General features: G+C 40.8%; 2 protein-coding genes across 7 annotated transcripts in view; one reads left to right on the top strand and one right to left on the bottom strand.

Annotated features, from left to right (window-relative positions):
- The window catches only part of LOC136766464 (von Willebrand factor C and EGF domain-containing protein), a 29,502-nt gene extending 20,195 nt beyond the window's left edge, over positions 1-9,307 (top strand). The window contains exons 20-33 of one of the 6 annotated variants that reach the window (XR_010821746.1): positions 138-234; positions 476-558; positions 1,244-1,334; positions 1,432-1,514; positions 1,603-1,693; positions 2,185-2,267; positions 2,998-3,115; positions 3,237-3,677; positions 3,861-3,943; positions 5,164-5,254; positions 6,440-6,540; positions 7,279-7,408; positions 7,742-7,895; positions 8,152-9,307. Coding sequence is in view for 5 of the 6 variants with exons in the window: in XM_066719925.1 (XP_066576022.1) it covers positions 138-234; positions 476-558; positions 1,244-1,334; positions 1,432-1,514; positions 1,603-1,693; positions 2,185-2,267; positions 2,998-3,115; positions 3,237-3,677; positions 3,861-3,943; positions 5,164-5,254; positions 6,440-6,540; positions 7,279-7,422; positions 7,742-7,882 (1,647 nt within the window). In the remaining variant the exon portion in view is untranslated. Of the gene's footprint in view, positions 1-137; positions 235-475; positions 559-1,243; positions 1,335-1,431; positions 1,515-1,602; positions 1,694-2,184; positions 2,268-2,997; positions 3,213-3,236; positions 3,678-3,860; positions 3,944-5,163; positions 5,255-6,439; positions 6,542-7,278; positions 7,423-7,741; positions 7,896-8,151 lie in introns of those variants that run through there. The other 5 variants (XM_066719925.1, XM_066719924.1, XM_066719926.1 and 2 more) reach the window with 5 other exon arrangements.
- Positions 9,308-9,760: 453 nt separating this feature from the next.
- Positions 9,761-22,578, bottom strand: paics (phosphoribosylaminoimidazole carboxylase, phosphoribosylaminoimidazole succinocarboxamide synthetase). The gene is made up of 19 exons (XM_066719738.1): positions 22,149-22,578; positions 21,235-21,330; positions 20,451-20,849; positions 20,090-20,170; positions 19,679-19,753; positions 18,612-19,070; positions 17,732-17,803; positions 17,317-17,495; positions 16,606-16,674; positions 16,180-16,386; positions 15,546-15,582; positions 15,055-15,252; positions 13,771-13,949; positions 13,493-13,672; positions 13,047-13,160; positions 12,821-12,904; positions 11,821-12,001; positions 11,530-11,688; positions 9,761-9,995 (listed from the first exon to the last, which is right to left on the bottom strand). Exons 1-19 carry the CDS (start codon positions 22,561-22,563, stop codon positions 9,829-9,831), a joined length of 3,351 nt encoding a protein of 1,116 aa, XP_066575835.1. The 5' UTR covers positions 22,564-22,578; the 3' UTR covers positions 9,761-9,828.
- Positions 22,579-26,999: the final 4,421 nt, after the last annotated feature.

Below are 26,999 nucleotides of genomic sequence, written 5' to 3'. Positions count from 1 at the left end.
GGTTTGCAGTCTATGAACGTGTGCGCTTGTGTGAGTCGCTGTATTCCTGGGGGTCTGCATCGTTGTGTGTATGTATTGTTGGTGTCCAGAGTATCTTTTGTGACGGAGAGTGCGCTAATCTGTTCTCTGTGCTGCAGGTGGGTGGGCTGGTGGTCTGCCAGCGAACCCAGTGTGTAGAGGTCTGCCCCCACCCCATTCGTGTCCCAGGACAGTGCTGCCCTGACTGCTCCATGGGTGAGACCTTCTACCTGTTAGACACCTACTCACATGTTTCATCATTTAGTAGAAACTCCTTATCGAACCGATTCCAAGCTCTCTGAAGATATGTGAGATAATTAATGGTTTAGTGACAATGTTACTTGTCAGTTGATCAAGATCCATCGCTGGAACACCTCACAGGTATGGCCACAAGTTCAGCATTGTATTAATCCTGTCTTGCTGGAGCAGGCAAAGCTCACCTCTATGTCCTCCTCAGGCTGTAGCTACAGTGGGATGGTGTACGAGAACAACGAAAGCTTCCTGTCTCACTCAGATCCCTGTCTCACCTGCATCTGTCTGGTAGGTCTCAACCTCCCCTGGAATCCGAGGCAAAAAATGAATAAAAGTGAGGAGATGGGAAATGTAATCTTTTTAAATACTTTTGTCTAGGTATATCTAATACACAATGCTTATATAAGTGAAACTAAATAGTCTATCATATGTATTGAAAAAATGCATTTTGGAAAAAGCTCAACCCCCCCGGTAGAGAGATTTTTTTTCTATGTTGTTGGGATAGACTAGGTCCTGATACATTCTTCAATGTTGTTGGCAAATATGATCCATTTAAAAAAATACAGGAATTGAAATTGCTTGAAATTCATATGTTTAAATTGTAAGAAGAAATCTTGAGAACCAATGACAACAAATTGAGTTTTTGCAGTTTTAAGATAACCAGACTCCATAGCTCATGTCCTTGAGGTACAAAGAGTCTTCTGTTTTCCATTCCACTGGTTACTGATTTTTATTCACCCCTCCAAAATTGAAATTAAACGAGACCTGTACTTTGAAATCTGCTGGACTGCAGCCTTTGGGGACCAGAGTTTGTGCATCTTTAGATTGTATAACATCATATTCTGTCTTAATATTTAGCCTTCTAGTTTCAAACCTCCTTTCCTCTGAATGGTGCCCTCTATTGTCAGTGGGATGCTGATATAGATTGAGTAGGCTGTGCCAGGCTGCAGTAACTGTGTCTCTGTGCCCTTAGGCTGGCTCTGTAGCCTGCTCCCCCGTTTACTGCCAGCCCAACTGCACCTACCCATTCCACCAAGAGGGGGAGTGCTGCCCCCTATGTAATGGTGAGTTGCAGTACACCTATCGGATTTATGAATGGAAGTTGGCCCGGGCAGCCTGAATCACTTTTCTCAGTGTCTCTCCACACGTTGCCTGTTTCAGACTGTAACTACGAGGGACGGAAAGTGTGGAACAGCCAGACATTCTCCCCGGAGAGCCAGCCCTGTACCCAGTGCGTCTGTCAGGTGCGTCCGGTGTCGGGGTGTGTGTGTGTGTGTGTGTGTGTGTGTGTGTGTCAGGGGCCACACTGAGGATGCGTTGTTTCTTTCTCAGTTTGGAGAGGTGAGCTGTGAGGAGATCACCTGCATTGTACCCTGCTCTCACCCCTATGCCCTGCCAGCAGAGTGCTGCCCCACCTGCACAGGTAATATCACCCTGCACTGTGCCGAGAGCTGTACGTAGGTTCATTAACTGCAAAAGTGAATAAATACAGCTGCAAAACCCGCACAGACAGAAAAGACTTCATCTGCACATTCTCAGTGTTTTTTATTGTTTTTTTATTAAGCACCTGTTCTCCATCTGTGATCCAGTTTCCCTGGTAATGTTTTTATGACTCACATTACACCAACAAACAATAGATAAGATGTATAAATTGTACTGTAAAGTTTTAAATGTACTTAGGGTTCCTGGACAAACTATATCCCATCTGAACACAATCTGTAATGGTTTGTTCATGATAGCTAAAACGGATGTTCCTTCCTGATATACTGGGCAGATGTTCTTTATATTTTTCCTCTATAAAAATAACAAGTCGGCAGCAGATTTTTTGAGTGAAATGTTTTGATAAAGTTTTGTGAGTTTGTATTGTGTTTGCTGGGAGCTCTGGTCAGTTCTGAGTGTCGGTGCTGTTTGCAGTGTGTCTGTATGAGGGACAGGCCCTGGAAGATGGAGGCTATTACATCTCCGAGGTGGACCCCTGCACCGTGTGTCTCTGTGCTGTATGTACTAAACTCCTCCCTTGTCTAAGTCTTGTCAGGAACTTTAGAGCACATACACAGACTGCGTGTTAATGTAGAATTTGAGTATTTTAATACACACTGCAGTGAATTCAAGGTAACTTGTATTATTCTTGTATACACATTGATATATAACCAAGTGTCATTTACAGGATGTTAATACTGTATATTAGTTCAGAGTATTAACAGAACTTTTCAATCCAAATTTAAAGGATCTATAAAAGCCTGTGCCAGATTTATGTTAGCAGTTGACTTACTTATAAGTACTTGAGTCAAGGGCTGCCCTACCAGGAAAGTGGGCCCTGCATTTAAATGGCTAGATTTTTCTTTACAATTAACTATTACATACCATACCTCAAAGTACTCGATAAATGGTCCTAATATATAAAGCACAAATAGGAATTAAAAAACTAAATATCAGGCTAAACAAATGTAATAAAAGATTTAGACATTCCAATCACGAACCTTCGAATTTTTAATTTTTCAAGTAATGAAAGCAGAGGAAACATTACAGTAATAATTTAAGAGATATAATAAGCTCTCCTCCTAAATTAAAGCTGTCATCTTAATGATTGTGAATAACACATTCTAGAATCTGAGCAGCACACACTTTACATTTTTATCACAGACTATAATGTGTGAATCCTGGTGTGATATTTCAATGTTCAGAGTCCGTGGTGTTTGACCCCAGCTGACCCTTCCTCGTCCCCAGACAGGGAGCGTCAGCTGTGAGTGGAGAGGGGACTCCTGTCCGGACCCGCCCTGTGGTGGCCCACTCACACATCTGGCAGGACAGTGCTGTCCCGTCTGTCCAGGCGATCTCCCTGAAGGTTTGTGTTTGGATCTTACAATGACACTAGAGATCCTACAAAAATCAACTATACATTTCATTGCATTATTGTACCTTAATTATCATCTATTATTCTTCTATTCTTTTATTTTTTGTCATAGAGAACCATTACCCCCTAGTCTCTTCAAAGGGGACCATGTCTATCGCAGCTTTTAAGGCTCATGTGCAGAAAAGTGTCCCAGCACCAGTGTCACACAAACTCTCTACTTTGCTTGGGATCAACCGTACAGCCATGGCTACCCCAGTGGCCAGACACACTGCTCAGGAGTCCCCAGCAGCACCGCCAGAGAAGTCCACCAGTTTGCCAATCACAACTCTGGAAACGGCCCATGCACTGAATCCTCTGTCCCATATGGTCTCACGCTCCCAAACCAGCACCTCCCCTCCACCCCTTGCTGCTTCACCAAACCAGACTCCAACCCCTGCCCTGGCTGCCCACCCCCAGCACACCAACAAACTGCATCAATTGTCCACTGAGCCAGAAACCTTAACCAGAGAGGGAGCAGAGGTAAAAGGAGACCCTCTAAAACAGCAGACCCCAGGTACATGCATGGTACTTGTTTGTGTGGCTGATTGAAAGAGATGTGAACTGAACACAGAATGTGGATATTAACTGTTGGATTCATTATCTATGAGCCCAATACTGTGATGTAGAGTGTTGTGTGTGGCAGAGAAGCTTTTTGGTTATGAAGTCTCGGGTTGACTCTTCTCTCATGTGTCTCCAGGCTGTGTGTTCCAGGGCTTGGTGTTTCCTGATGGTTCTGTGTTCTCTCCAGACTCCAGTCCCTGTGTGTTGTGCTACTGTGAGGTATCAAATTTACCAATACATCGCTATTGTGCAATCCTGTGAAAAGCACACAGAACCCTGACCCTGACACTGCCTCTAGTAAGCTCAGTACACACACACATGTCCACATAATCACAACCGTATTCATAAAGGCAGATCAGAACAAACCATAACTCCTTTTGTGTATTCAGGCACACAAGGAGACAAACTGATTCACATCTAGCTCAAGCACATCCACACAAAGTTAGAGGGTGTGATGTGAAACATATGTCTCTTTTCCATTTCCTGTGTGCTGCTAATGTATGCTTGCTTGTTGTATGACAATGTCTATTTATTAACCTATGCTTTGCACTTTGACGAGTTTAATTCTATGGCACTTGTCACTTTATAGCATTTACTCTAGCATTTAGTATATGTATTGCGAATGTCACTTTAAAATAAGTGCACTGACCTGCGCTGAACTGTTTACACTCTTTATGGTTATATGCACTTTAAAAGGCGTTATTGCTGTCTCTTGGTTTCTTTTGTTTCATTAACCTATTGTTTATTGTTTGTGAACCTACTCGAGTATGGTGAATCTGGGCCCAGAAAAAGTTTGTTTTTGTCATCGTAAAGAGTAGTGTTTTTTACAATACACAGATGTGTATTGTATGTTTGGAAATTGGTATATGCTTATGTATTTATTGTGATTTAGCCTTTATAGACATTGGTTAAACACTCTGGATTGATAGAACTTTGGGTGGGCAGGGAACGTAAAACATGAATTGTGATTCTGTTCATGAAATTGTTTTTTGTATAATCTATGTGCTGTGTGCTAATGATGATTTACGCAATTAATTTTGTTGACCATGAATAGAAATTGCTCTATATATGTATGCGGTTGTAATTCTTTACCACCTACCCTTGATATAATTAAGTCTCATGTTATGGGGCTAGTCAGCACAGAGTGTAGTCAGGAGTCTTATATTTCTGTATATGTCCTGGTAACCTTTTCGTGTTGTATTATTCTGATATGGTTTATTCCATTTTATATATGATTAATTGTGGTAGGCTTTATCCTACCTGGCGTCCAACTATATAATATAATGCAAATCGTTACAAAAGAACATAAGATGAAAGGAGGTCTAAAATATGAAAATGAAAATGACAAATACTCTCCCACAATACAACTGTTCTGATGCTTCCTGCGCTACCCTTCGGTCCAGTAATTATAGTGTCTTGTTCTTGCACTTTGCCATCAGAATCACAGTGTGGTCTGTCGCAGTGCTGTGTGCCCAGTGCCGCCCGGCCTCAGAGCCGTACAGGATGCTTCCTGTTGCCATGCCTGCCCAGGTAATACACATTGCGAACATACAACGCCTTACCCTGCCACCCTGATCAGCCTCTACATGGTCTTGCAATGGCCAACATGGCTTGAATCCTGCTAATCCAGTCCTGTTCACTGTGTGCTCTCCACATGCATCATTACACTGCAGTAATACCACCGAACACAATGTGAGTCCTCATCTCATATTATTGAGTTGCCAGGGTTCCTTGGAACTGCTCTTAAATCTATTAAGACTGTTAAAAACCACTGTTTTCAAAGGTGGGAAAGTAGCCAATTATGCTCACACATGTGGAAGCACTTTCATGATCAAATAACCTAATCAAAGTACTTTTTGCAAGTTCCCAGAGAAACGGCATCAAAAGCATGGCTTGAAAGGTCATGTACTTATATCAGGGCAGTATGCTTTAAAGCTGGCATTTCTGCACTGATTAGGAATTCAGCTCTTATTTGTCTATGGTGTTTCGATTTGTTGCCCTGATATGTGTTTTTGAGGATGAGCCAGTCACAGTGCCAGTGATACTAACTATTTGGTCTGTGTAATATCTGTGTACCTGGAATATTAATTTCTGTAAGATATTTCATGCATATTTATTAATTAATTTCAGTGTAAAGGAATAGTATATGGTAGATGATCAATCAGACATTTTACCATACCCTGCACACCCCTAAGAACACCTTACTTTACGGAAAGCAGTTACACAATTATTTGGAAATCTTTGCAATAGATGTGCCATGCTGTCTTAGACTTTAAGGCTGAAGCTCGGCACTTGTAGACAACCCACAGATTCCTTATCCCCAGCTGTGACTTAGCTCACCTTCCAGAAAATCAAGGTGGACGTGACCTTTCTTATGAACCCCAAGTAACTTCTTCAGCAGCAGTTTCTCTCCCTCCCACGAGAAACACGAGCAAAGATGTTTTGATCGGATTCACAGTCCTACACATTTCAGCTGTTTGCATTTTATTTCCTTTTTCCTTTTATTGCGCCGTTCAGCTTTCTCAGATCCCCTATCAATACTTTGTGCTGTTCTTTGTGTTTTACCCTTTTGTCAGAAAGAGGAGCTTTTCTTACGAGATTGCTTCCAAAAAACACAAGATGTTAATGTCATTATGTGTATAATGCTCTAGATAAGGATCAGTTGCTTGGTCACATGTTTCCTTTTTGAAGGGTCTTTTTTTCTCTCCTGATCAGAATGTGAGTTGACCTCTGCCCCTATTTGCAGAGCCAATGGGATGAGGTTCACAAACGGGACAACTTTTAAGACAGAGGACTGCAGCAAGTGTGTGTGCACAGTAAGACTCCTGATTCTGCCTTTGAAAACCCGCTCCTCTATCCCTCAGACACTACCCCCCACGCATGTGCACTACAGGGGCCACAGCCACACACAGGAGCTCAGACAGGCAGTAAGGGCAGTCAGCTGCATGAGCTGTAAGCACACACTCGCTTCTTTAAACCTCCGTCAACACGCAAAGAACAGACATTGATAGATCTAAAACATTTCAGCAATGTATTATTAAATACAGCTAATATCATATCCCTTTTAACATGTGCACGTCAGATTCTGGAGTACTACTTTGACTGATTTATAATATGATATATGCAAATGTTACTGTCCTGAGAAAGAGAGGCAACAAATGAGAGCACATATTTGGCCCATGTTCCCAGACTCCCACAGAAATGATTTTGTTATTTGGGCTATGCCCAAAAAATAATCAATAAATTAGTATTTTTTTCCTCCATGGGTGAGTTCTAAAGTTAAAAAATGGTTCAGAGGATCAGGGGCATTTGGGGGGCAAATAACAGAAAAAACGAGCGCTCTCCAATCTGCATTTAATGTAATTTCACTCCCCGAGACTTCAGTGAAATTACAAAGCTGTAGAATAATAGTGTAAGTCTGCTTGAACTGCAGGAAAGGGATGTGTGATGCTGGCTAAGAGAGTTTGCAGAAGGCTCCAGGGGTGGTTGGGACTAAAGTGTCCCATGATGAAGAGGTCAGAGGTCCTTTCTCTGACGTGTGCTTTTCCTGGCAGGATGGAGAGCTGGTGTGCAGAAAGGACAGGCCGCACTGCCCTCCTCTTTCCTGTGCCGCCCCACTGGTCATGACTCCTCGAGGGCAGTGCTGCCCACAGTGTCCTGAGGACCAGAGCTGTGCCCATAAGGGTGAGCTGTACCAGGTATCTGCTCAGCACTATGTTCTCTCAAAGGGAATGGAATATAACTCTAATCCTCCCAGGTCTATTGGACATTAATTCTACTTTGCCTTTAAAAATAGAATGTGCTGTTGAAAGATTAAGCTTTTTTAATATATATATATTCTTCACTTTATGGTTGTTAGAGCACACCATTTTCCCTTTCTCTAACAATCTTACCGTCTGAATTCAACAGATGGTCATACCAGACATCTTGTGATTTTTGTAGTGGAGGGTAAAATGAAATGAACACAATTAGAGGTAGAAAAGAGGTTCATTGTCTGCATTCCTCGTGTGTGTCCAGCAAGGGGCAGTGTGGACAGAGGGCGCCGCGGTGTGCCAGTGTGAAGATGCCATTGTCCGCTGTCACTCCAATGCTCTCCCTCAGGACGGCCTGGACCAGTGGAAGACGAGTGACAGGATCAACAAAACCACAACTGATTAAAGCAAAAAGACAGGTGAGACAGTGTGATCTTTCACCCAGCAGAGAAACACCGCCTGTCATCTAGTTTTCATTTTTCAAGATTGCTCTTGTTGTCTTGACCTCACTAGAGCTGAATGAGATTGACTTTCCCCACCCAATGGATATTTAAAATACATCTCCATAAAATAAACCATTCCTTCAAAAGACAAGGCACACTATGAACACTATTTAGACATTCTATGACTCAGCAAGGTCTTATTTTACAGTCTTGACGTCTTCCTTTTCTCCAGCAGATGAATATGTACTGCTCCAGTGAGAAAAGACACTATTACCACCCCCAGCCTCCACACTGACACCCAGGGAACAACGGCAAGTGGTTTTAGCCCAAAATAATCCTTGACATTTTCCCAACTGATCTCAGTCCACGAGTATTGATTGGTTGGACCTTGTTTACCAGTCAAAGCTATGAAAGCACAACAAAAAGTCTTAAAGGGAAGGGGAAAACAGCACATTAACAGTGAGCAGCTACAAACCAAATGTTAATTATTTGTAAATATGTATGTGTATTTGTAATTGCTATTGAGTGTTTCTTGAATTCAGGATGTATGCCTTTCCTCTAGCTGTCCTTTGCAATTGTATCTTCACTTCTTGTAAACCAAAGAAATGTTTCCTCACTGTGTATATGGAACTCCATTGAACCTATGTTTGCAAGGTTCCTGACCACTTTAATGATTTTGATAATGTTCAAAAAATTATTGTGTTCAATTTAAATGCATTTTATTCCACTTTTATTTGTAATAGTGGCCATTATTATAATTTTCACTAAGTCATACAGAAATCCTGTGACTACTTCTTACACATTTTGTTCTAGGAAACTAAACTTGACTTAATCTAGTATTCTTATATATTAAAATGTTGATGAGAAAACAGGGCAAGGAAGTTTTGGAGACCTGTTCTCACAACATATGATCATTTTTACTTTGTTACATATCAGTTTTATAGTTTTGGTTTACATTCTGTAAGTAAGCACACTATAAGGAAGTTTTGTTTTTACAAACCGACACTATTACATGATACATTATGTGGAAATAAGACTAAATATCCTACAAGATTAATTAATACAGTATATATATCTACTGTGGTTTAATGAAACATCAATTGCAGAATGGCTGGACAGCTAAATTGTTCTGGGGTTCCTTTTTATCCAAGTGTAAGGTTTTGAATTCCCAATCAGGCAGCATCATCTGAACCTTTCCAGTTGTAAAAATCAGACTCAACACATGACTTAATACCACTATGGTTTCATATGTTAAAAGCACTCTATATTCACATAAGGAAATTAGTGACTTATGTAATAAGGATTTTAAATATTTTAGTCTGAAATTAAAAACCATTATGAGCCATGTTATATTTTTCTGAATAAAAACACATTTGTGTTTAAAATAATTCATGCCTATTCATTCCATATGATACTGGAGAAAGACAATCAAACAATACTCACTTGTAAAAATAGACCTTTTTAAAAATTACTACTGAATTTCCTTAATCTCTGACAACTTAAAAAGGCCTTACTGTCACAATATGAATTGAACATAAGCGTGCTGCACACTAGTAGCTGAAAGTCTTGCTGCCGGGTCAGGTGGTCACTTAATTGAATTCAAATGACTGGTGTTGTGTAATGCATTTCAGAAATCAATTGCCTCCATGATGCAAATCACATTGAAAAACATTATCCTCTTTCAGCTCCATTAACTTTAATTCAGATGTATTGGCTATTCAGGCCATGCGGGTTTAATTAGAGAACTCAAAATTTAAGGCACTGGAAAAACAATTTCTCACCATAAAATATAAACCATTACAAACGTTAATAGAACACAAATCATGAGAAAAAGGCAGCAATCAGTTTTCTGGGAAAATGCTTTTATTTTGGAAGCGCGTAGTACAAAACAATTCTGGATTATATTTTTCTAAAGGGAACACTCTTGCAGTTTTTTGTCGGCCTGTTTCAGAGAAACCCAGGTATTCAAAATGGAAGCTCGCAGTTTAGCCCAGACCAAGTGGTCAGTCAGACCAAAGATCTGAGCAGCAAACTGTGCAGCAGCATCGGGGGAAAGGATAGTGGTACATCCGAGACCTGCGGAGCACAAAGAGTTAATGCAATACTTTATTTACTCTTTTGGACAGGTGACAAACTGCAGAAATAGACTTCAAAAAAGAATGTGTGGACCATCCTTAAAAAAGGTAAAACAAATGTAACATCGGTGTACAGGTTATTTTAGGTTTGTAAAAATTCATATCAATGCTCTGTGAATACATCTCATCTTTGGTCTGTTGACAAGATATACACTCACCTAAAGGATTATTAGGAACACCATACTAATACTGTGTTTGACCCCCTTTCGCCTTCAGAACTGCCTTAATTCTACGTGGCATTGATTCAACAAGGTGCTGAAAGCATTCTTTAGAAATGTTGGCCCATATTGATAGGATGGCATCTTGCAGTTGATGGAGATTTGTGGGATGCACATCCAGGGCACGAAGCTCCCGTTCCACCACATCCCAAAGATGCTCTATTGGGTTGAGATCTGGTGACTGTGGGGGCCAGTTTAGTACAGTGAACTCATTGTCATGTTCAAGAAACCAATTTGAAATGATTCGACCTTTGTGACATGGTGCATTATCCTGCTGGAAGTAGCCATCAGAGGATGGGTACATGGTGGTCATAAAGGGATGGACATGGTCAGAAACAATGCTCAGGTAGGCCGTGGCATTTAAACGATGCCCAATTGGCACTAAGGGGCCTAAAGTGTGCCAAGAAAACATCCCCCACACCATTACACCACCACCACCAGCCTGCACAGTGGTAACAAGGCATGATGGATCCATGTTCTCATTCTGTTTACGCCAAATTCTGACTCTACCATCTGAATGTCTCAACAGAAATCGAGACCCATCAGACCAGGCAGCATTTTTCCAGTCTTCAACTGTCCAATTTTGGTGAGCTTGTGCAAATTGTAGCCTCTTTTTCCTATTTGTAGTGGAGATGAGTGGTACCCGGTGGGGTCTTCTGCTGTTGTAGCCCATCCGCCTCAAGGTTGTACGTGTTGTGGCTTCACAAATGCTTTGCTGCATACCTCGGTTGTAACGAGTGGTTATTTCAGTCAAAGTTGCTCTTCTATCAGCTTGAATCAGTCGGCCCATTCTCCTCTGACCTCTAGAATCAACAAGGCATTTTCGCCCACAGGACTGCCGCATACTGGATGTTTTTCCCTTTTCACACCATTCTTTGTAAACCCTAGAAATGGTTGTGCGTGAAAATCCCAGTAACTGAGCAGATTGTGAAATACTCAGACCGGCCCGTCTGGCACCAACAACCATGCCATTGCTTAAATCACCTTTCTTTCCCATTCAGACATTCAGTTTGGAGTTCAGGAGATTGTCTTGACCAGGACCACACCCCTAAAGGCATTGAAGCAACTGCCATGTGATTGGTTGGTTAGATAATTGCATTAATGAGAAATTGAACAGGTGTTCCTAATAATCCTTTAGGTGAGTGCAAGTACACATCTATACTAGTACCATCTTTGTAAATAGCTTGTCAAACAGTCCCCTCCTGGTTTTGCTGCCTAAGAAAATCAGGAATAAGCATCGTGTAAGAAGTTTCTTACCACTCGGCATTCTCAGAGAGGACCAGATATCCTGGGCACCCCAGTCAGGGCTGACCGGGGGGCAGTTGATAACCGGGTAGGCGGTGTTGCCCGACATCACTGGGCCAAGACCATTGCTTCTGCCAGCCACTGCAACAAACACTGTGGGCACACCATCACCTAGGAAAACACTGAAATGTCAGGAACAAACTACCCCAAGTCTTATTTTTCACAGAATGAGTCAGGTTTTCAGGTTCCAAATAAAAGAATGACACCAATCGACAGCAAAACGGTGCAGATAACAATGCCTACCTTCATACTCCGCCTTTATTCTCAGAGTCTCGTCAGGCCCTTTGTGGGCAGAGGTGACTCTCTGCACACAGGCAATGCCGAAGCCAGCACAAGCCTTCTTGATCTTGTCACAGTGGGCCATGTCCGAGGTGGAGCCCATCAGAACCACCACCCTGCTACTGCTCCGCGGCTCCAACAGCAGCTGGGGACAGACGGAGACAATCTAGTCTCATCAACAGTTTCACAACACTTCACTTTCCGAGCTTGGCATTTCTCAGGGGGTGCTGACGTAGGGGAGAAGTCAATGTTTAACACTGCGATGCTGGGCAATTCCCCGCGCTCTGTTTGTTTTAGACATGGACCTCTTTAAAGACTTGTCCGTAGTACTATTTAACTCCTGTCTTGCAACAACTAAGTCAACAATTGCCACAATGTATCATTCTCTCAATCTATGAAGCAATTAAAAGTTAACTTCTGAGAAAAAAAACAAAAAACTACAGCGTCCCATTGTGTAAACTTCAATTGGATTATGGGGCTTGACATGTAATTTTGGAGAAAAAGGACTGTTACACAAGATACAGACAACATTTTAAATGGCATGAAATACGGTTCTACTCTATGATCACGTGTCCTAAAAGGAATTAAGTTCTCCAAGGCAATCCTACGTGGAATGTGAGAACATACGATTCTGTAAAGTTCTGTCAAAACGTCAGTCACAACTCTGCAAGACAAATGGTTAACACACTGACCCCACAATGTAGGTCTGAAAACAGTAATGTTACATACAATCTGCTGCCCCTATAGATCTTGTCTAAGTGAATTTCATTTTAAATGCCCCCCACTTCAAAAAAGGGATGCAATTTAGGGAATCCTCTACAACTAAGAAGTCAGTGATTTTAGCAGCATATATCTGGATAATGTAACCTGAATACTAATGGAAGTCACAGTTATCAGACAAACAAAATCAGTAAGTGCTCATCTGAAACCATAAATGAGTTTTTGCTTGTTTTAGATGGAATACCTTGACTCGTTCAGAAACCCATTCAAAGTTTCTCTTGACCACCTGCATCGCCTCAGGAGTAATTTCTTTCAGATCTCTGTACACCTGGGAGACAACAACCAAAACCACAGAAGTATTAGTTACAATAGCTATTCAGATTAATTTACCTTTTACCAGTTTTCTTAATTCATGTTTTACTTCTTTACGAAAGGAAGCTGAATCAGAAAGATGAATCCATAACACTCACCTGTTTGTCTTTTTGCTGGCTTCGATCCCCTGATGGCCAAAGTCTCCACGAATCATTGTCAATAACATCAGCGAGAACGATTTCCTTGGTTGTTACATTAACACCAAATTCAATCTAAACCGACAATAAAAATCCAACAGTTAGAAACATTTTATAATAGGACAAAAAAAATAAAATTATCACAGCAGCCTTCATTTAGTTTGCAAAAAGCCCTTATGAAAACATTCTTTTAATTATTTTAAAATGAAATGTGGGTTGAAGGGTTGACTAGACCATATCATGTACACAGTTATTATGTAGACTTGAATTACTCGACATATGAAAATTAGCATTGAAGAAAACATTAAAGTATTGATTTCATGTGTACAACAAATATACAGGCAGCCTTGACATGCACACTGTACATAGATTGTGTATTCAGTGCACCTCCACAGGGTATGTCTTACTTTCATATCCACTAGTGTGCAATCCTGAGTTGCCCAGGCCTTCTCCAAAATCTCAAAGATTGCCATAGTGGACCGGTTCATCACGTCGATTTCACAGCGACCGATTTTCAGGCCTACAAAGCAGAACTTGGCCTCGATCAGCTGCTCCTCTGACCACTGGGGGTCATTATTGGCATCATCCTAAAAAGCAGCAACACTCATTATCAATACACTGAAAAGGGGGAAGAAGAAGAAAACACACTTTGTACATATCTCCCAGTGTCTCAATGAAGCTTTACCTTGAAGAACATCTCCATCTTGAGGGGACTAAACCTGTAGCCTTCCTTCACTCCAGGGTTCCTCTTGAGGAAGGAGCCGGTGGCAATTCTCCTACAGACCCACTCAATGGGAATCATTTCACAGTGAGCTGCCACAAAGGCCGTGTCAGACTGCTGCTTCACAAACGCAGTTTTGATTCCTAATAATAAAAAAAGTGGTTAGTTTAACAAAAACAAGTTTAATGGACATAATCAATACAACAGATTTATCGAAACAGTAGTGCACTGGGTTATAAACTTGTGCATGATTATGGAATCTGTTATTTTATGGTCTTTGTGGGAAAGTGAAGGTCACATGAGAATGATTTAAACAGTTCATGAGATCCACTACACTATACACTTCAATACTAGCTACAAATTGGCTCACCTTCCATAGAGAAGTTCATAAAAAGTACTGTATTAAAACAGGACATCCCATCCTTGTACAGTTTTAATTTGTTACATGTTAATGAATGCATTCTAGAAACCCACTAACAAAAACCTGTTACAAAGAGAAATGGACTCACATTTGCATTTGTTTGAATTAAGAAAAAACTAAATGGTATTACTTCTATGAGTTCACTGAAAGAGATTCTTCTCAATGATTCATGCATGAAAATGGTGCATGTATGCCAAGTTCTTACACAAAGAATATACAAAATGCAACAAGGGTCAACCCCACTGCTCATCACAACCGCATGTGCTGACAAGTACAATTTAAAAAAAGTCTGAAAAGCTTGTGGCACGGACACCAATCCAAGCCCATGGCTTAACACATGAATAGTCATTTCCCCCACTGGGCACAAAAAGGTATTTTTCATGCAGCTGATCGAAAGTTTTAGAAAAGACCAATAAGCTGCCGATGATACAATCACAACGTGCATTTCCTCAGACTTTGCTCAATGTGCCACAGCAGTGTGTTTATAGAGAGCATTAGTAGTGGAAAAGAAGCAATTACAATTACTTTCCTCAGATTGTGTAAGCCAACTTGTTTTTCACCTGATGCCTTTTGAAGATATGACATGTTATATGCATGCATGTAGTGTAAGCTTTCAAATTCACCATGATGTTCCCTATACCATCCCACCTGAAGTGTAATTTTATTTTTTTTGAAGTATCTAATTAGGCGCACATGCTACTTGGTGAGAGAAGTTGATATACCCTATATGTAGTATTCAAGAAGGGTGGGGACAGGTAGACGTTTCAATGAAACTGAGGATTGACTTGGCAGTTTGCAGGCAGATGAGAAGCCCTCCTGAGCCGTACCGGAGTCGTGCAGCAGTTTGAACACGGAGCAGGTGGTCTGGTTGGCGATGGCCGCTTTCCCCTCCATCTGGTCCTTGCGAGCGGCGTTGCCCGCAGTGATCTGGTCCTTGGACTGGACGAGCACATGGCCCGGCTGCCCGGGCAGCTCGTAGATCTCTTTGGTCTTGCCCTCGTTCAGCTTTTTGCCCAGCTTCAATTCTTCAACAGACAACAACATGCATTGCAATACACCGAGACTGGAGTGCACTGTTACAGTCTGCGTGTGTGCGCATCATCAACGAGAATCGTAACTATATGACACGATTCAGCTGCTCTGCTGCCGCTGCCATTCGCAATGGCATTTAAACTGTCCTGCGCTGATGTCATTGCTCAGAAAAACGTGTCGATTATATAAAGCTAATGTGCACACAGCTAATTAAACATGCACAAACAACTCTGTAGACAAATCTACCCAAAAACGCACAATACCCACACAAAATGGTATAGCCTACCTGGTGCAGACGCCATTTCACCCGTCAGTGTTTGTACCTGGAAAGATTGTTAAACATTAACATGTGTTTATATTTTTTAAATAATAACTGCCATTCGGAATACACGAATCAGACACGGGGCAATAAGAAATCAAACTTACATGCAATGCACAAGTCACAGTGAATAAAGATCAGGCACCGAAGCACGCAGATGACAATCGGCGTGTTACGAAACTTTTCTCCGCCAATCGGAGCCGCGTCTGCTGATGCAACTTCGCTCACATGGGACTCAGGAACCAGTTGCAATTAAAACGCGACTCAGTTTCGCAGTTAAAGCCGCTAATCAAAAAATAAAAGCCTTTATTTCGCGTCCGCAGTGGGCGAGAACACACAATCGGCGCGGACCATTTGTTGTAAAGGGGTGCTGTAAAATCCGTAATCCAATATTTGTAACCAAATCAAGTTTTGTAGCAAGTTTTCATGTGAGTTTTACGATTGTGTCGATACATATGTATATTTAACTTTTGTTTTGATATTGTATCATTATTTTGTACACATGCGCCTGAGGTTACACGCAACCCCCCCCCCCCCACCGGCCTGGAGTGGTAGAGTCTGAAACTTCTCCGGAACAACACGTGGGTGCGCAGAAGTTTGCAGGAGAAGCGCAGCTGTGTGCGTCCGCAGCCGCATGGCCGGGGGACTGTGAGCGGATCCAGGCGCGGTTTCCCAAAACTGAGAGTTTGAGATGGAGTTTGAGGAGCTGGGGATAGGGGAGGAGTGCGGCGTGTTCGGCTGTGTGGCTGCGGGCGAGTGGCCGACGCAGCTGGAGGTGGCTCAGGTGCTCACACTGGGGCTGGTAGCGCTGCAGCACAGGTAAGAGCAGTGCGGGTTATATTAGCGCACGTTTCCGCAGTGCTGCACGTCAGTTGGGGGAAACTGCGCCACAAGCACAAGAGCATCGGTTTACGTTTCGATGCAATTGAATAACAATGGGCATGTTGTGATCATTGCAGCTAGGATAACAACACGTGTCTCATTGTCTTTCATTGAGCAACGCCCACCCAACTACTATTCATGTTGTTACCTCTTGCAGACGTTTGGGGTGAGAGACCCTCGCATTCTGCAGATGTTGCATCGTTTCGGGGACATCCTGAGAGAGAGAGAGAGAGAGAGAGAGAGAGAGAGAGAGAGAGAGAGCATTGTTCCACTTAATTAACAACACTGATTCCACATACAATAATCCTAACTCTCTTGTATCTATTCAAATGTGTGCTTATTATTAAAGCCTGAGCGATGTGTAATCTTATGACAGTTACACATCTGGGATATTTGTAGTAGGTCCTTTATAATAAATACATACATCAATTATAAATACTAGTACTAACCACAGCGAATAGGGGTGCATAATATTGACAAAATGTGTGTGAGTTGTAATGCATTTGGTTTAGATTGTTTGTCTAATCGACCCACTTATATGAGTGTTTTATTATTATTAATAATAATATTCGGGAGGGGGGCAAAGTCAAAACGGATTCAACCAGTGTCCTTGGACAGCCGCTCTGCTTACAAATGCCACATAGTCTAAAATAGATTAGATACTGCAATGCAAGGATTGTGCATTCTTTAAAACCAGGCTGGAAAGATAAATTGATGTCACAAGAATATGTAACATTTTAAGCAAATCTGTGTTTGGCTCTTGCAGATGCTCCAGAATCACAATATTAGATGCCCATGATTGACAAACACTAGGTGTATGATCTCAAGATGTGCAATCTTCTGCACATGAACCAACCTGTTTTTCTGGAGAAAACGCAGAAGTTGTGATGGAGCACACCGAGTTGATCTGAATTATAGGGGTATATGAATCGTCTTCCTCTTCTTTGCATTTGTATTCCACATGCACTTGTACAGGAACCTCGACTTTGCTGCTTCCACGGTTCTTTGACCCCCTTTTTGCAGATATAGAAGGTTCTGAAATTAAATAATACATGAGATTTTACTTCCAAATAACAATAAACACAATATTCATTCATTATTTTAGCATGCAGAAACTTTGGGGTAACATGCCTGTGGTTTATTGAGAGGCACAGATCCAGATTAAACCCCAACTGGTGACAGTTAACTTTATTTTAATAGTCCAAGCAGAATTGATCAGGTTTATGTCAGTACTGATTGGAAAAAGTAAGGACTTGCAAAGTTGCTCATACCTTCATCTCTGGCTTTCCTCTTTGTTCCTCGACATACTGATTTTTCAACTGTACACAAGGAGTCTTCGTCATCTGTTAATCAAAAACCGAAGCTTGTTAGAGAGCTTCATAGACAGCCTTAGTGGAATATATCTTAGAAAAAGAAAGCATTGTCATGAAGTCTCGATTGATATGAAATTTCAGATTTTATGTTTACCCATTTGTTGATTTGAGACTACATGTTTAAATAAAGTTTTATACTTTTCTTTAGTAGCTATCATTTGAACAGGAACATAAAATAAAAAGCAGAGCTGGGAACAAAGGGTGAAGTTATAGTTATTCCTGTATTCCAAGTTTTAAGAATTCTTAGCTGGAGATCTCAACTTTGGATAAATGATGTAGTTTGGAAACTGGTGTTTTTAAAGAAAGCAGTTAAAGTAATCTAAAGTAGGAGGAAAACAAGGGTTAAACGATAAAACAAGATTTTGGTTTCATGGGGTTTGTAATGTGCTCTGCCCACATTCTAAAACTGATTGAGTTACGACTTGAACTTTAAAAAAGTAATTTGATATGTACATATGTAGGCCTAATTTATTTAAAATTTAAACTGTTACAGTTACTCTGCTACATACATTACCTCATTATGAGCAAGCACTGTGATGTGATCCATGCAAAACTATTTAGTTGTGCTATATTGACTGTTGCATGTACACTAGGAAAACAACTAGGTAAACATTTGTTATTTTGTTTTTTACACTCGTGGTCTAGGGGAATCTTAGATCTCTTTCAGGACTCAGTATTTTAACTTGGGAGTCTGGGACTTAATTGGAAGAATGCAGTTTCCCTACATTAGTACCTGAAGTATACTCTGGGAAAATAAATACTTCAGATTTGTTATTACCTGCACTACTGTCAGCTCTTGAGTCGGGCCTTGACGGAGTGCCTTTCTCCTCGCTGTTGTTCTGATCCGTTGGCTGGGAATGCTCCTCAGACCTCTTGCGCTGGGGACCGCTCGAATTTTTCAAAATGGCATCAACTTCGTCATAAAATCGCATCACTCTTCTGGGATCGCTGCGTTTGCCTTTTCCTCGTTGAAGCGTCCTGTACACGTACTTCAGGTTTTTGTACTTTGTCCGACATTGCTTCCAGTCCCGATCTATGCCAATCTGCATCAGCCTTCTGGAAATCTTCACAAAAATGTCTTTGTTTCTTGTCGCTCCTTCAAGCTGCCGCCGGATCTTTTCATCGGACCAGACAAAAATGAGCGCCCTCACCTCCTCGTCGCTCCAGTTCCTCCCAATCCCGGTGTCATTGACAGTAATGACTCTAATCTGCGTTCTGTCAAAGGGCGTACGATCCTCTGAGGAGGGAACAATCAAAATATTTTAAATATTCAATTCATTTTGTGCTGTTCCAAAAATTAGATGCTTTACTTGAAGTTCATGGACATGATATTGTATGAGGGGAAAGGAACATTTTTCACAGATATTATTTACTCATTTTTGACTCACAAATTTGAACAAGTTGGAAATTGTTACATATTGAGGTTCAGGTGATCACATTACTTTACAGATCTTAGTTTGCTCATTTTGTGAATGATCTAGCTGCATAATATTTCAAAATACTTTTGAAATTATATATCTCTAGTGTTTAAGTGACTTTGAGGTTCACAGAGAAACAGCATTATCAAGATCACATGCTTATAATCATAATCTGACATGGTTTACAGTTACAAGAGCAAAATTAAATTAAATCCACAGTGCAATATTAATAGTTCTATAAACAAACGGTTAGAGAGAAAATCTATTAAAAACCTCTTGTTCTTTAAACGGCATACACCATTGTATTTCCCTGTATTTCGAGGGTTTGCTTGCCTTACAATGAATTATTAATTGAACCTGGAGAAAAAATATGTATTCCAGACACTGGTAAAAATATGAAGGACTTCCCTATATTTTGGCCACTTACCGGTGTCTTTCAATAGCCTCTTCCATGAGCTTGGAATAGTAAGGTCTTCTGATGTGATACTGACTGAGTCCTCATCTTAGAAAGACAACAAAGAAACATTTAACAAACTTTTTTTACAAGGAAATGGACATGTCTACCAGCTTCTTCTTTTATATAAAAAATATATATAAACGGTTCTTCAGCGTATGATCATTTCTACTAATATTTGATCAAACATCTTAACCGATACTTAAAGTACCATTTTGATTATGTAATTGTGCTTTTCATGAAATTACAATTGAAGATGACACACCACTAGATGGTGCAAAAAAGCTGTAATATAATTGACTGTATTAAAGACATTAATATCAATCAGAATTGGAAGTAGGAGTACAGTGCTACTGCTGGACCTCTTTATATTCTAAAAATTACCAGCTTCTGTTGGCTCCTTTTTGATGCATGTAATCACTGCGTCTTCAACAGTTGAGTTACCCAGTCCTGGATTGTTTTTCTCTGTAAAAACAAACTGTAGATTAGCAAAAATATTTTAATTGGGCCTGCTAAATGGGAATTCTACAGCTGTGTATCAGATGATACCCTGCCTGTAGACAGATTTCAGCTAGGTCCTTTATTTTAAATTTAAGGGATTGCAGTCTTGCGTGAGAGTGGTTGTCAAAGGATGATACATTTTTTGGGGGGGGGTTAAATTTAGAAGGCTGTCGAAGTGTATAATTACAGTAATCCGCTTTAGCATGATCTAATGTAATCTATAGGGTTTGTATAAATACAGTACCTTCGCTGATGTCAATTTCTTGGCCATCTTTTCGGTCTGTCGGTTCGCTTCCTTTGGTTTCCAGAATGGACTCCAGCTCCTTAAAGAACTTCATGCTCTTCCACAAGTTGCCACAGCTCAGAGAGTTTTTGGCGATTTTGTATTCATATTTGAGGTTCTTGTATTTGGTGCGGCACTGCTTCCAGTCGCGGTCGATTCCGAACCTCTGCAGCTTCTTGGCGATTTCCAGGAAAATGCTCTTGTTGCGCGCGGCCCCTTCCAGCCTGGCCTGAATCTTTTTGTCAGACCAGATGTACAGTAGGGCTCTGACTTCATCGTCTGTCCAGTGCTTCCCCCCCTCAGTGGCCACGGAGGGGATGAAGGCCAGTCGAGCCTGATCCTTTATCGTCTGTGGGTTGCCTGATCAGGAGACAGTTTTTAAAGATTAAGTAGTGCAAGTGCTGATTTAAAGGGAATTTTATTGAGACATGTTAGATTTTTTTTTTCTCCTCTCCCAAGCCTCCATTTACCATGCCTAACAAATTGTATGTATATTCCTTGTAGCATCACTTCAGGTAAAGGAAAATGATAAGCAAAAGAGTGTGCTTCAAACAAAACTGTCTCTTATTTCTGATTACAACAAAACAAACACCTGTTTTCACAATTACGAAGTGTACAGAAAAACAAGGAAATTCCTAAAGAGAGAACACTTTAATTATATTAAAAAAAAAAAAAAAAAATCCTGCTTTTAAATGCAATCGACATATCCATGGCATAATTTAACAAAACCCTTTCTTATGGTTACCTGTCTCGCATGTGTTGGCCTTTGATGGAGAACAAGGCAGTGGGTCGTCTGAGGTTGAGCTTACATCATCCTCCTCCAAAGCCACACAGATCTCACCTTTTAAGTTTACATTAAACAATTAAAATAAACCGTTATGAAAAGCAGAGGTAATAAACTCAGCCTTTACAAATCGTTGCATAGCTTATTAAACTAATCTAAGATGATTCATGCTGCATTCTACCATTTTGAAACCTCCATGTCACTCAGTGTGGCAGAGTCGTAGTTCGAGGGCTGTGCTGCACACGCTGCTGTGTTCATTGGACCCATCTGCAGAGGCAGCTGCTAAAGCTACTTTGCAGTACAGAAGCTGTCACTAAGCAGCTTTATTTTTGAGGAAGGAGCTTGCTGCTGCTGTGCTTACAGGCATTAGAGGTAAAATGTGAGAATAGCTCAGTTTCGACTTTTTCATACCAAGAGAAAGTGAAAACATTGTATTCATTCAAGATCGTAAGATGTTGCACCTCTAACTGGTGCAAATAAAACACAGATTTAAAGGGAAATGTTGCTGTTCAAGAGTGTAAACAGAACTGCAGAGAAGATGGAAGCGAAAAACTGGAAACATTTAAGCATTTAAAAGCATTTTAGATTAAGTTGAATACTGTTATGCTGTAATGTCATAATCTGACTGTACAGATATCAATTATTGCCACTGATGCTACTGAAGGTTCTTGTTTTAATGTGATTAAAACAAGAAAACTGGTCTGGGGGCTTTTTCAGATTTCTATTTCTTATTAGTATTATCAAAGTTTCCTTGATTTGACTGGTTTTGTTTGTTCTTAGGCAGCATATCACAGTTGAAGTTTGTAAGTTTTGTTCGTAGAAGCAAACATTTCAGTCACTACTTCTCTGGAAATGACGTAGTTTTCTACAATTACCTGCATTAACTATGTCTGCCCTGGACTGGGATTCTTCCTCATTGATCCTGTCGGAGTTTGAACACACCACGCTCTCCTCCTCATCCTCCTCTTCCTCTTCTGGTAGCCCAGAGACGGTTTCAGAAGCCAAAATGGCATCTAATTCCTGGAAAAACTTCATGGATTTCCCCGGGTCACCGCTGTTCTGGGCGTACTTCACAGTTCTGTATTCATACTTGAGGTTTTTATATTTTGCCCGGCACTGTTTCCAGTCTCGAAATACTCCAAAGTCCTGCAGCCTGTTTGAAATGTATATGAACATAGCTTTATTCCTTGTTGCTCCATGGAGAAATTTCTGAATGTTTTTCTCAGACCAAACAGTCAGCAAAGCTTTAACCTCCTCTTCAGACCAGTGCTTTCCTGCTCCACACTCCATGTTCAAAATGACCTGGAAGCAATCCTCTCCCCCCCGTGCCACCTAGTTGTCAAGGCAACCAGACGGCTGGTTGTCACCGAGCGCAGACGCGGACAAAAGGAGCTTCATTACTGGCTTAAGCTGTGTAGGGGGAGGGAGTTCGTGTAATCCGAGAAGCAGCCTGGTAAGCAGGCTGCAATGCAGAGTCTTTCCAAATAAGGCAACTCAGAAGCAAATGTTTTACAAGTGACGCTTTCAAGATCTTATCTGAGCAGCTACAGTGAACAATGCTTATCTGTCACTTCCTTTGTGAAACTCCTTAAAAGCAAGCTAGAATATTTTAGTTTAAGGCTTCCCCACCTCATAATTTGCTTACTGAGGCTTCTCTAGTAAATGTGGCAGTTTAAGCATGCCTTGCATCAGTTCTCTTGTTGATGCTCCTTTTCTGCTCCTGTTACCAAAACAAAAGTAATTATTCCTGAGATGTTTTATTTGTATAATTAAAAAATTCCCTCTAATTTAAACGAACATGCATACTGATTTCCACCTTTCACATTGCCTATTCTCATTCACTTTAATCCCCTCTTTCCTGAATACAAGTGTGAACCCTGCCTTGGTATTTTTACAGCAGCCCGCCCTGCTACTTCATTTACATATAAATCAGGAAGAACAGGTTATGCAGCGAGAGGCACAGTGCTAACAAGTCTGAAACTCGATCAGTAGTCGGTCACTGTAATGAACAAGTTTCATAGTGAGTGCATTGTTTGAGGTGGTCTGTTTATCCCATCTGTAGAAGATGTGCTAGTCTTTTTGCTCTGTATTTGTTTACGAATTGGGTTGACCTGGTAGGCAAAACTAAATATGCAATGCATCTGCAATAATACACTTTTTCAATGTTATGCATTTGTTCAGTGCCTTTTGATCGATGTCTATTTGATTGCAGATATTATATTTTGTCAGATTTCTTTCCAAATTTAGCAACACATTAAAAAAGGCAAAGTAACATGTTATGTTGTACAAATCAAATTGAAGTGTAATCCATGTGCAGTTAGGGTACATTTATTATAGATATGTGGAAGGCTCCTTGTAAACAGGAGTACTTTGTTCTTGTTGTGCTAGAAAAATATGTTCTCAAATGCTACGTTGAAACAAAACCTAGCCTATATTTTACAGAAGAAAGCATCAGGGCTTTAAATCTCATTGTCCCATAAACCAAAGCAGCCACACTTAATTTGTATGATGATAAATTACCTACACATTTTCAGTGCAATTTCTCTCGCTCTGCCCAGGTCACAGCATGTTGCCATCCTAAGGAGGGTCACAAGACAAGCTGGTTGACCCAAGTCTGCTTACAAAATGGCCCTTTCCAACTCCGTAGGTGGGAAACGGGGTCTAGCACAGATTCAGAGTGCAATGGAGAGCTGAAAACATCAGCTGAATCCATGAAAATGCAGTTTAGCCTGGGAATCCTTTATCTAGCCTAACCTGGGGTCTTCTTTAATTTGTTTTATCTGCAAGGTAATGAATAATCCTGTAAATGTGTGTATTCATAATGTATTTAATTCTTTGCAGGGGACAGGAGAGTGCTGGAGTTGTTGTAAGTGATGGAGCCTCACCACCAACTTATACTGCACACAAGGTAAACTGAGGTTTGAACATGTCAACTTTTTTTATAATTTTAAGCTTGGATTACTGAAGAAAACGTCGAATGTTAAACTTCTGCGTCTTTTGCTTTTCAGGGCATGGGTCTGGTGAATGCTGCCTTCCAGCCACAGGATTTACTAAAGCTGCGCTACGGGAGTCTAGGTATAGGCCACACGAGATACTCCACCACAGGGATATCGGAGCTGCAGAACTGCCAACCCTTTGTTGTTGAAACGCTGCATGGAAAGATCGCTGTTGCCCATAATGGAGAGCTGGTGAATGCCCAGAACCTGCGTCGGAAGGTGAAGTGTGATCCACATGCTCGGTGTAATCATTTATTTTGACAGAGTGAAAATGTGAAAACCGTGTGTCAGGTAATTTAGAGAGAGATAAAGCTCTGATGTTTTTGTGATTCAGGTAATGCGACATGGTGTCGGCCTATCAACCAGCTCTGACAGCGAACTGATCACCCAGTTGCTGGCTTTGACTCCGCCCCTCGAGGAACTGGATGCTCCTGATTGGGTGGCTCGGTATGTTAGTCATTGGTGCTGCTGTCTGCTGTTTTTGTTATTCTTGGTGTTTTTCTTGTACATTATAATCTTTAGAAACATTTACATAAGAGCTGAAATGTTATTAAATATCAATTTGCAGTACTAATGGTGGCTTTTCCATTGCAGGATAAAAAACTTGATGACTGAAACTCCTACTTCATACTCTTTGCTGGTAATGCACAAAGATGTGATCTATGCAGTCCGTGACCCGTATGGAAATCGACCTCTTAGTATAGGTCGCCTTGTTCCCATTTCCAGATTACACAGCGCAGGTATTTCCTTTTTTTTGTGTGTGTTTCTAGAAAGCTAAAGGTCTTCCAAACCACAATATGAATGCAAAATATTTTCTATTCTGTTATGTCATTTTGATTTAAATTAAAAAATAAAACCACCATAAACTCTATAGACTAGGGCTTCCATCCTGTATTGAACAATGTTTCTGTTCAACTCGCAGGACACACCGATGGAGACACCGAGGGCTGGGTCGTGTCCTCCGAATCCTGTAGCTTCCAGTCAATTGGAGCACGGTAGGCTGTTGGATGAATAAGTATAGTTTCCTCATTCTGTTACAGATATTGCCTGAGGCCCAAGAGAATGATCTCTCATTAATTCTAATTTAATTATTATTTTTTATCATTGTATTTTAATGGTTTCATAATGAGATATACATAAAATAATCCCATATCTTGAAAATCACTATTAGGCCTGTCATTCATTTCAAGAGATATAAAACTGTATATGCATATGTATAAAAATGTTAATGTATACACTGGCAGATTGTTTATGCCAATCCTTTCTTGCTTTTAGGTATTACCGTGAAGTCCTACCTGGGGAGATTGTACAAATCTCGAAAGATGGAATTAAGACATTGTGTGTTGTGCCAAGACCAGAAGGGGATCTCCCAGCTTTTTGCATATTTGAATACGTGTATTTTGCAAGACCAGACTCAATATTTGAGGGTAAGTGTCTTATGCAATTTGGACAAATAAATGTATCTTATATATTTTTAATATTTCAGTTACTTCCCATGTTTACCATCAATTTCAGTGAAGAAAATAAACCATCCTGTAGATAGTAACTTTGCTGTGTTATAAATGTTTGTATTTTATGGCCATTTCTGCAGCTTTATGTTTCCTTGATTTTACATGAGAATATGAGAAATTACAATTTGTGTAAATGTGAAAATCCAATATTCACTGTCTTAATCTTTGACGGTCACAGGTCAGATGGTGTATTCTGTACGGCAGAGGTGTGGCCGTCAGCTTGCCATTGAGGCTCCAGTAGATGCAGATGTAGTGAGTACAGTTCCTGAGTCAGCCACTCCAGCTGCACTGGGTTACGCCCAGCAGGTTTGTCTAATCATTTTCTACATTAGAGCTTAGCGATCTCAAACAACCATCTGATTTTACAGTTACTCTAATATTAATCTAATATTATTTTCCTTTTTTTGTGTGATATTTGTCTAGTCTGGGCTGCCGTATGTGGAGGTTCTTTGCAAGAATCGCTACGTGGGGAGAACATTTATTCAACCAAACACCCGGCTGAGGCAACTTGGAGTCGCCAAGAAGTTCGGGGCATTGACTGATAACTTTGCTGGAAAGCGAATAGTGCTTATTGATGACTCAATTGTAAGAGGAAATACAATTTCTCCCATCATTAAATTGCTTAGAGAAGCTGGTGCAAAAGAGGTACGTAATCTGGTTGATACATAGACAGCATAAGACCAACACAATTGGGAACCATAATTAAATGTGTTTTTCTTGGTGAACTTTTCCTGAGAGTAAGTCGTTAAATTGCAAGCACGTAAGGTTAGCTCTCTACTCTGTGTCCTAAGTCTGTGCAGACTTTTCACATACTCTGCAATGAAACTGTCTGAGTTCGGCATCTGCATGAACGCAGCTGGCACAGTCGTCACCAGGCGACGCATCCACAGGCTACAAAGTCTGCACAGCAGTGCAGCTTCTCAAGAGGTACTGCGCTGGAGCAGCCGCGGCTGCAAAACAATCAATGATCGCTGTGTGTCAAAGACGTGTGTATCTCCAGAGACAAAGTTCACGGCATATGTGAGCACCCCCTTAATCAAGAGTGAATTGCCTCAAGGGCATGATCTTATGGATTTCATGGTACATATGGCAAAGTATAATAGAAATATAATATTTCAAAGTTTGTCAGCTCATCAATAAAAGAACATGCATGTTTTAGTGGTGTATGGATTGAAGAAAGATTTGGAGTCGGGAGTGCTAGTCAGAATTTATTACGTGG

The sequence above is a fragment of the Amia ocellicauda genome, chromosome 13 (assembly GCF_036373705.1).
Source record: "Amia ocellicauda isolate fAmiCal2 chromosome 13, fAmiCal2.hap1, whole genome shotgun sequence".
Taxonomy (NCBI): domain Eukaryota; kingdom Metazoa; phylum Chordata; class Actinopteri; order Amiiformes; family Amiidae; genus Amia; species Amia ocellicauda.
The sequence above is the reverse complement of the archived record's forward strand: the minus strand, read 5'-3'. Positions and strand labels throughout refer to the sequence as shown.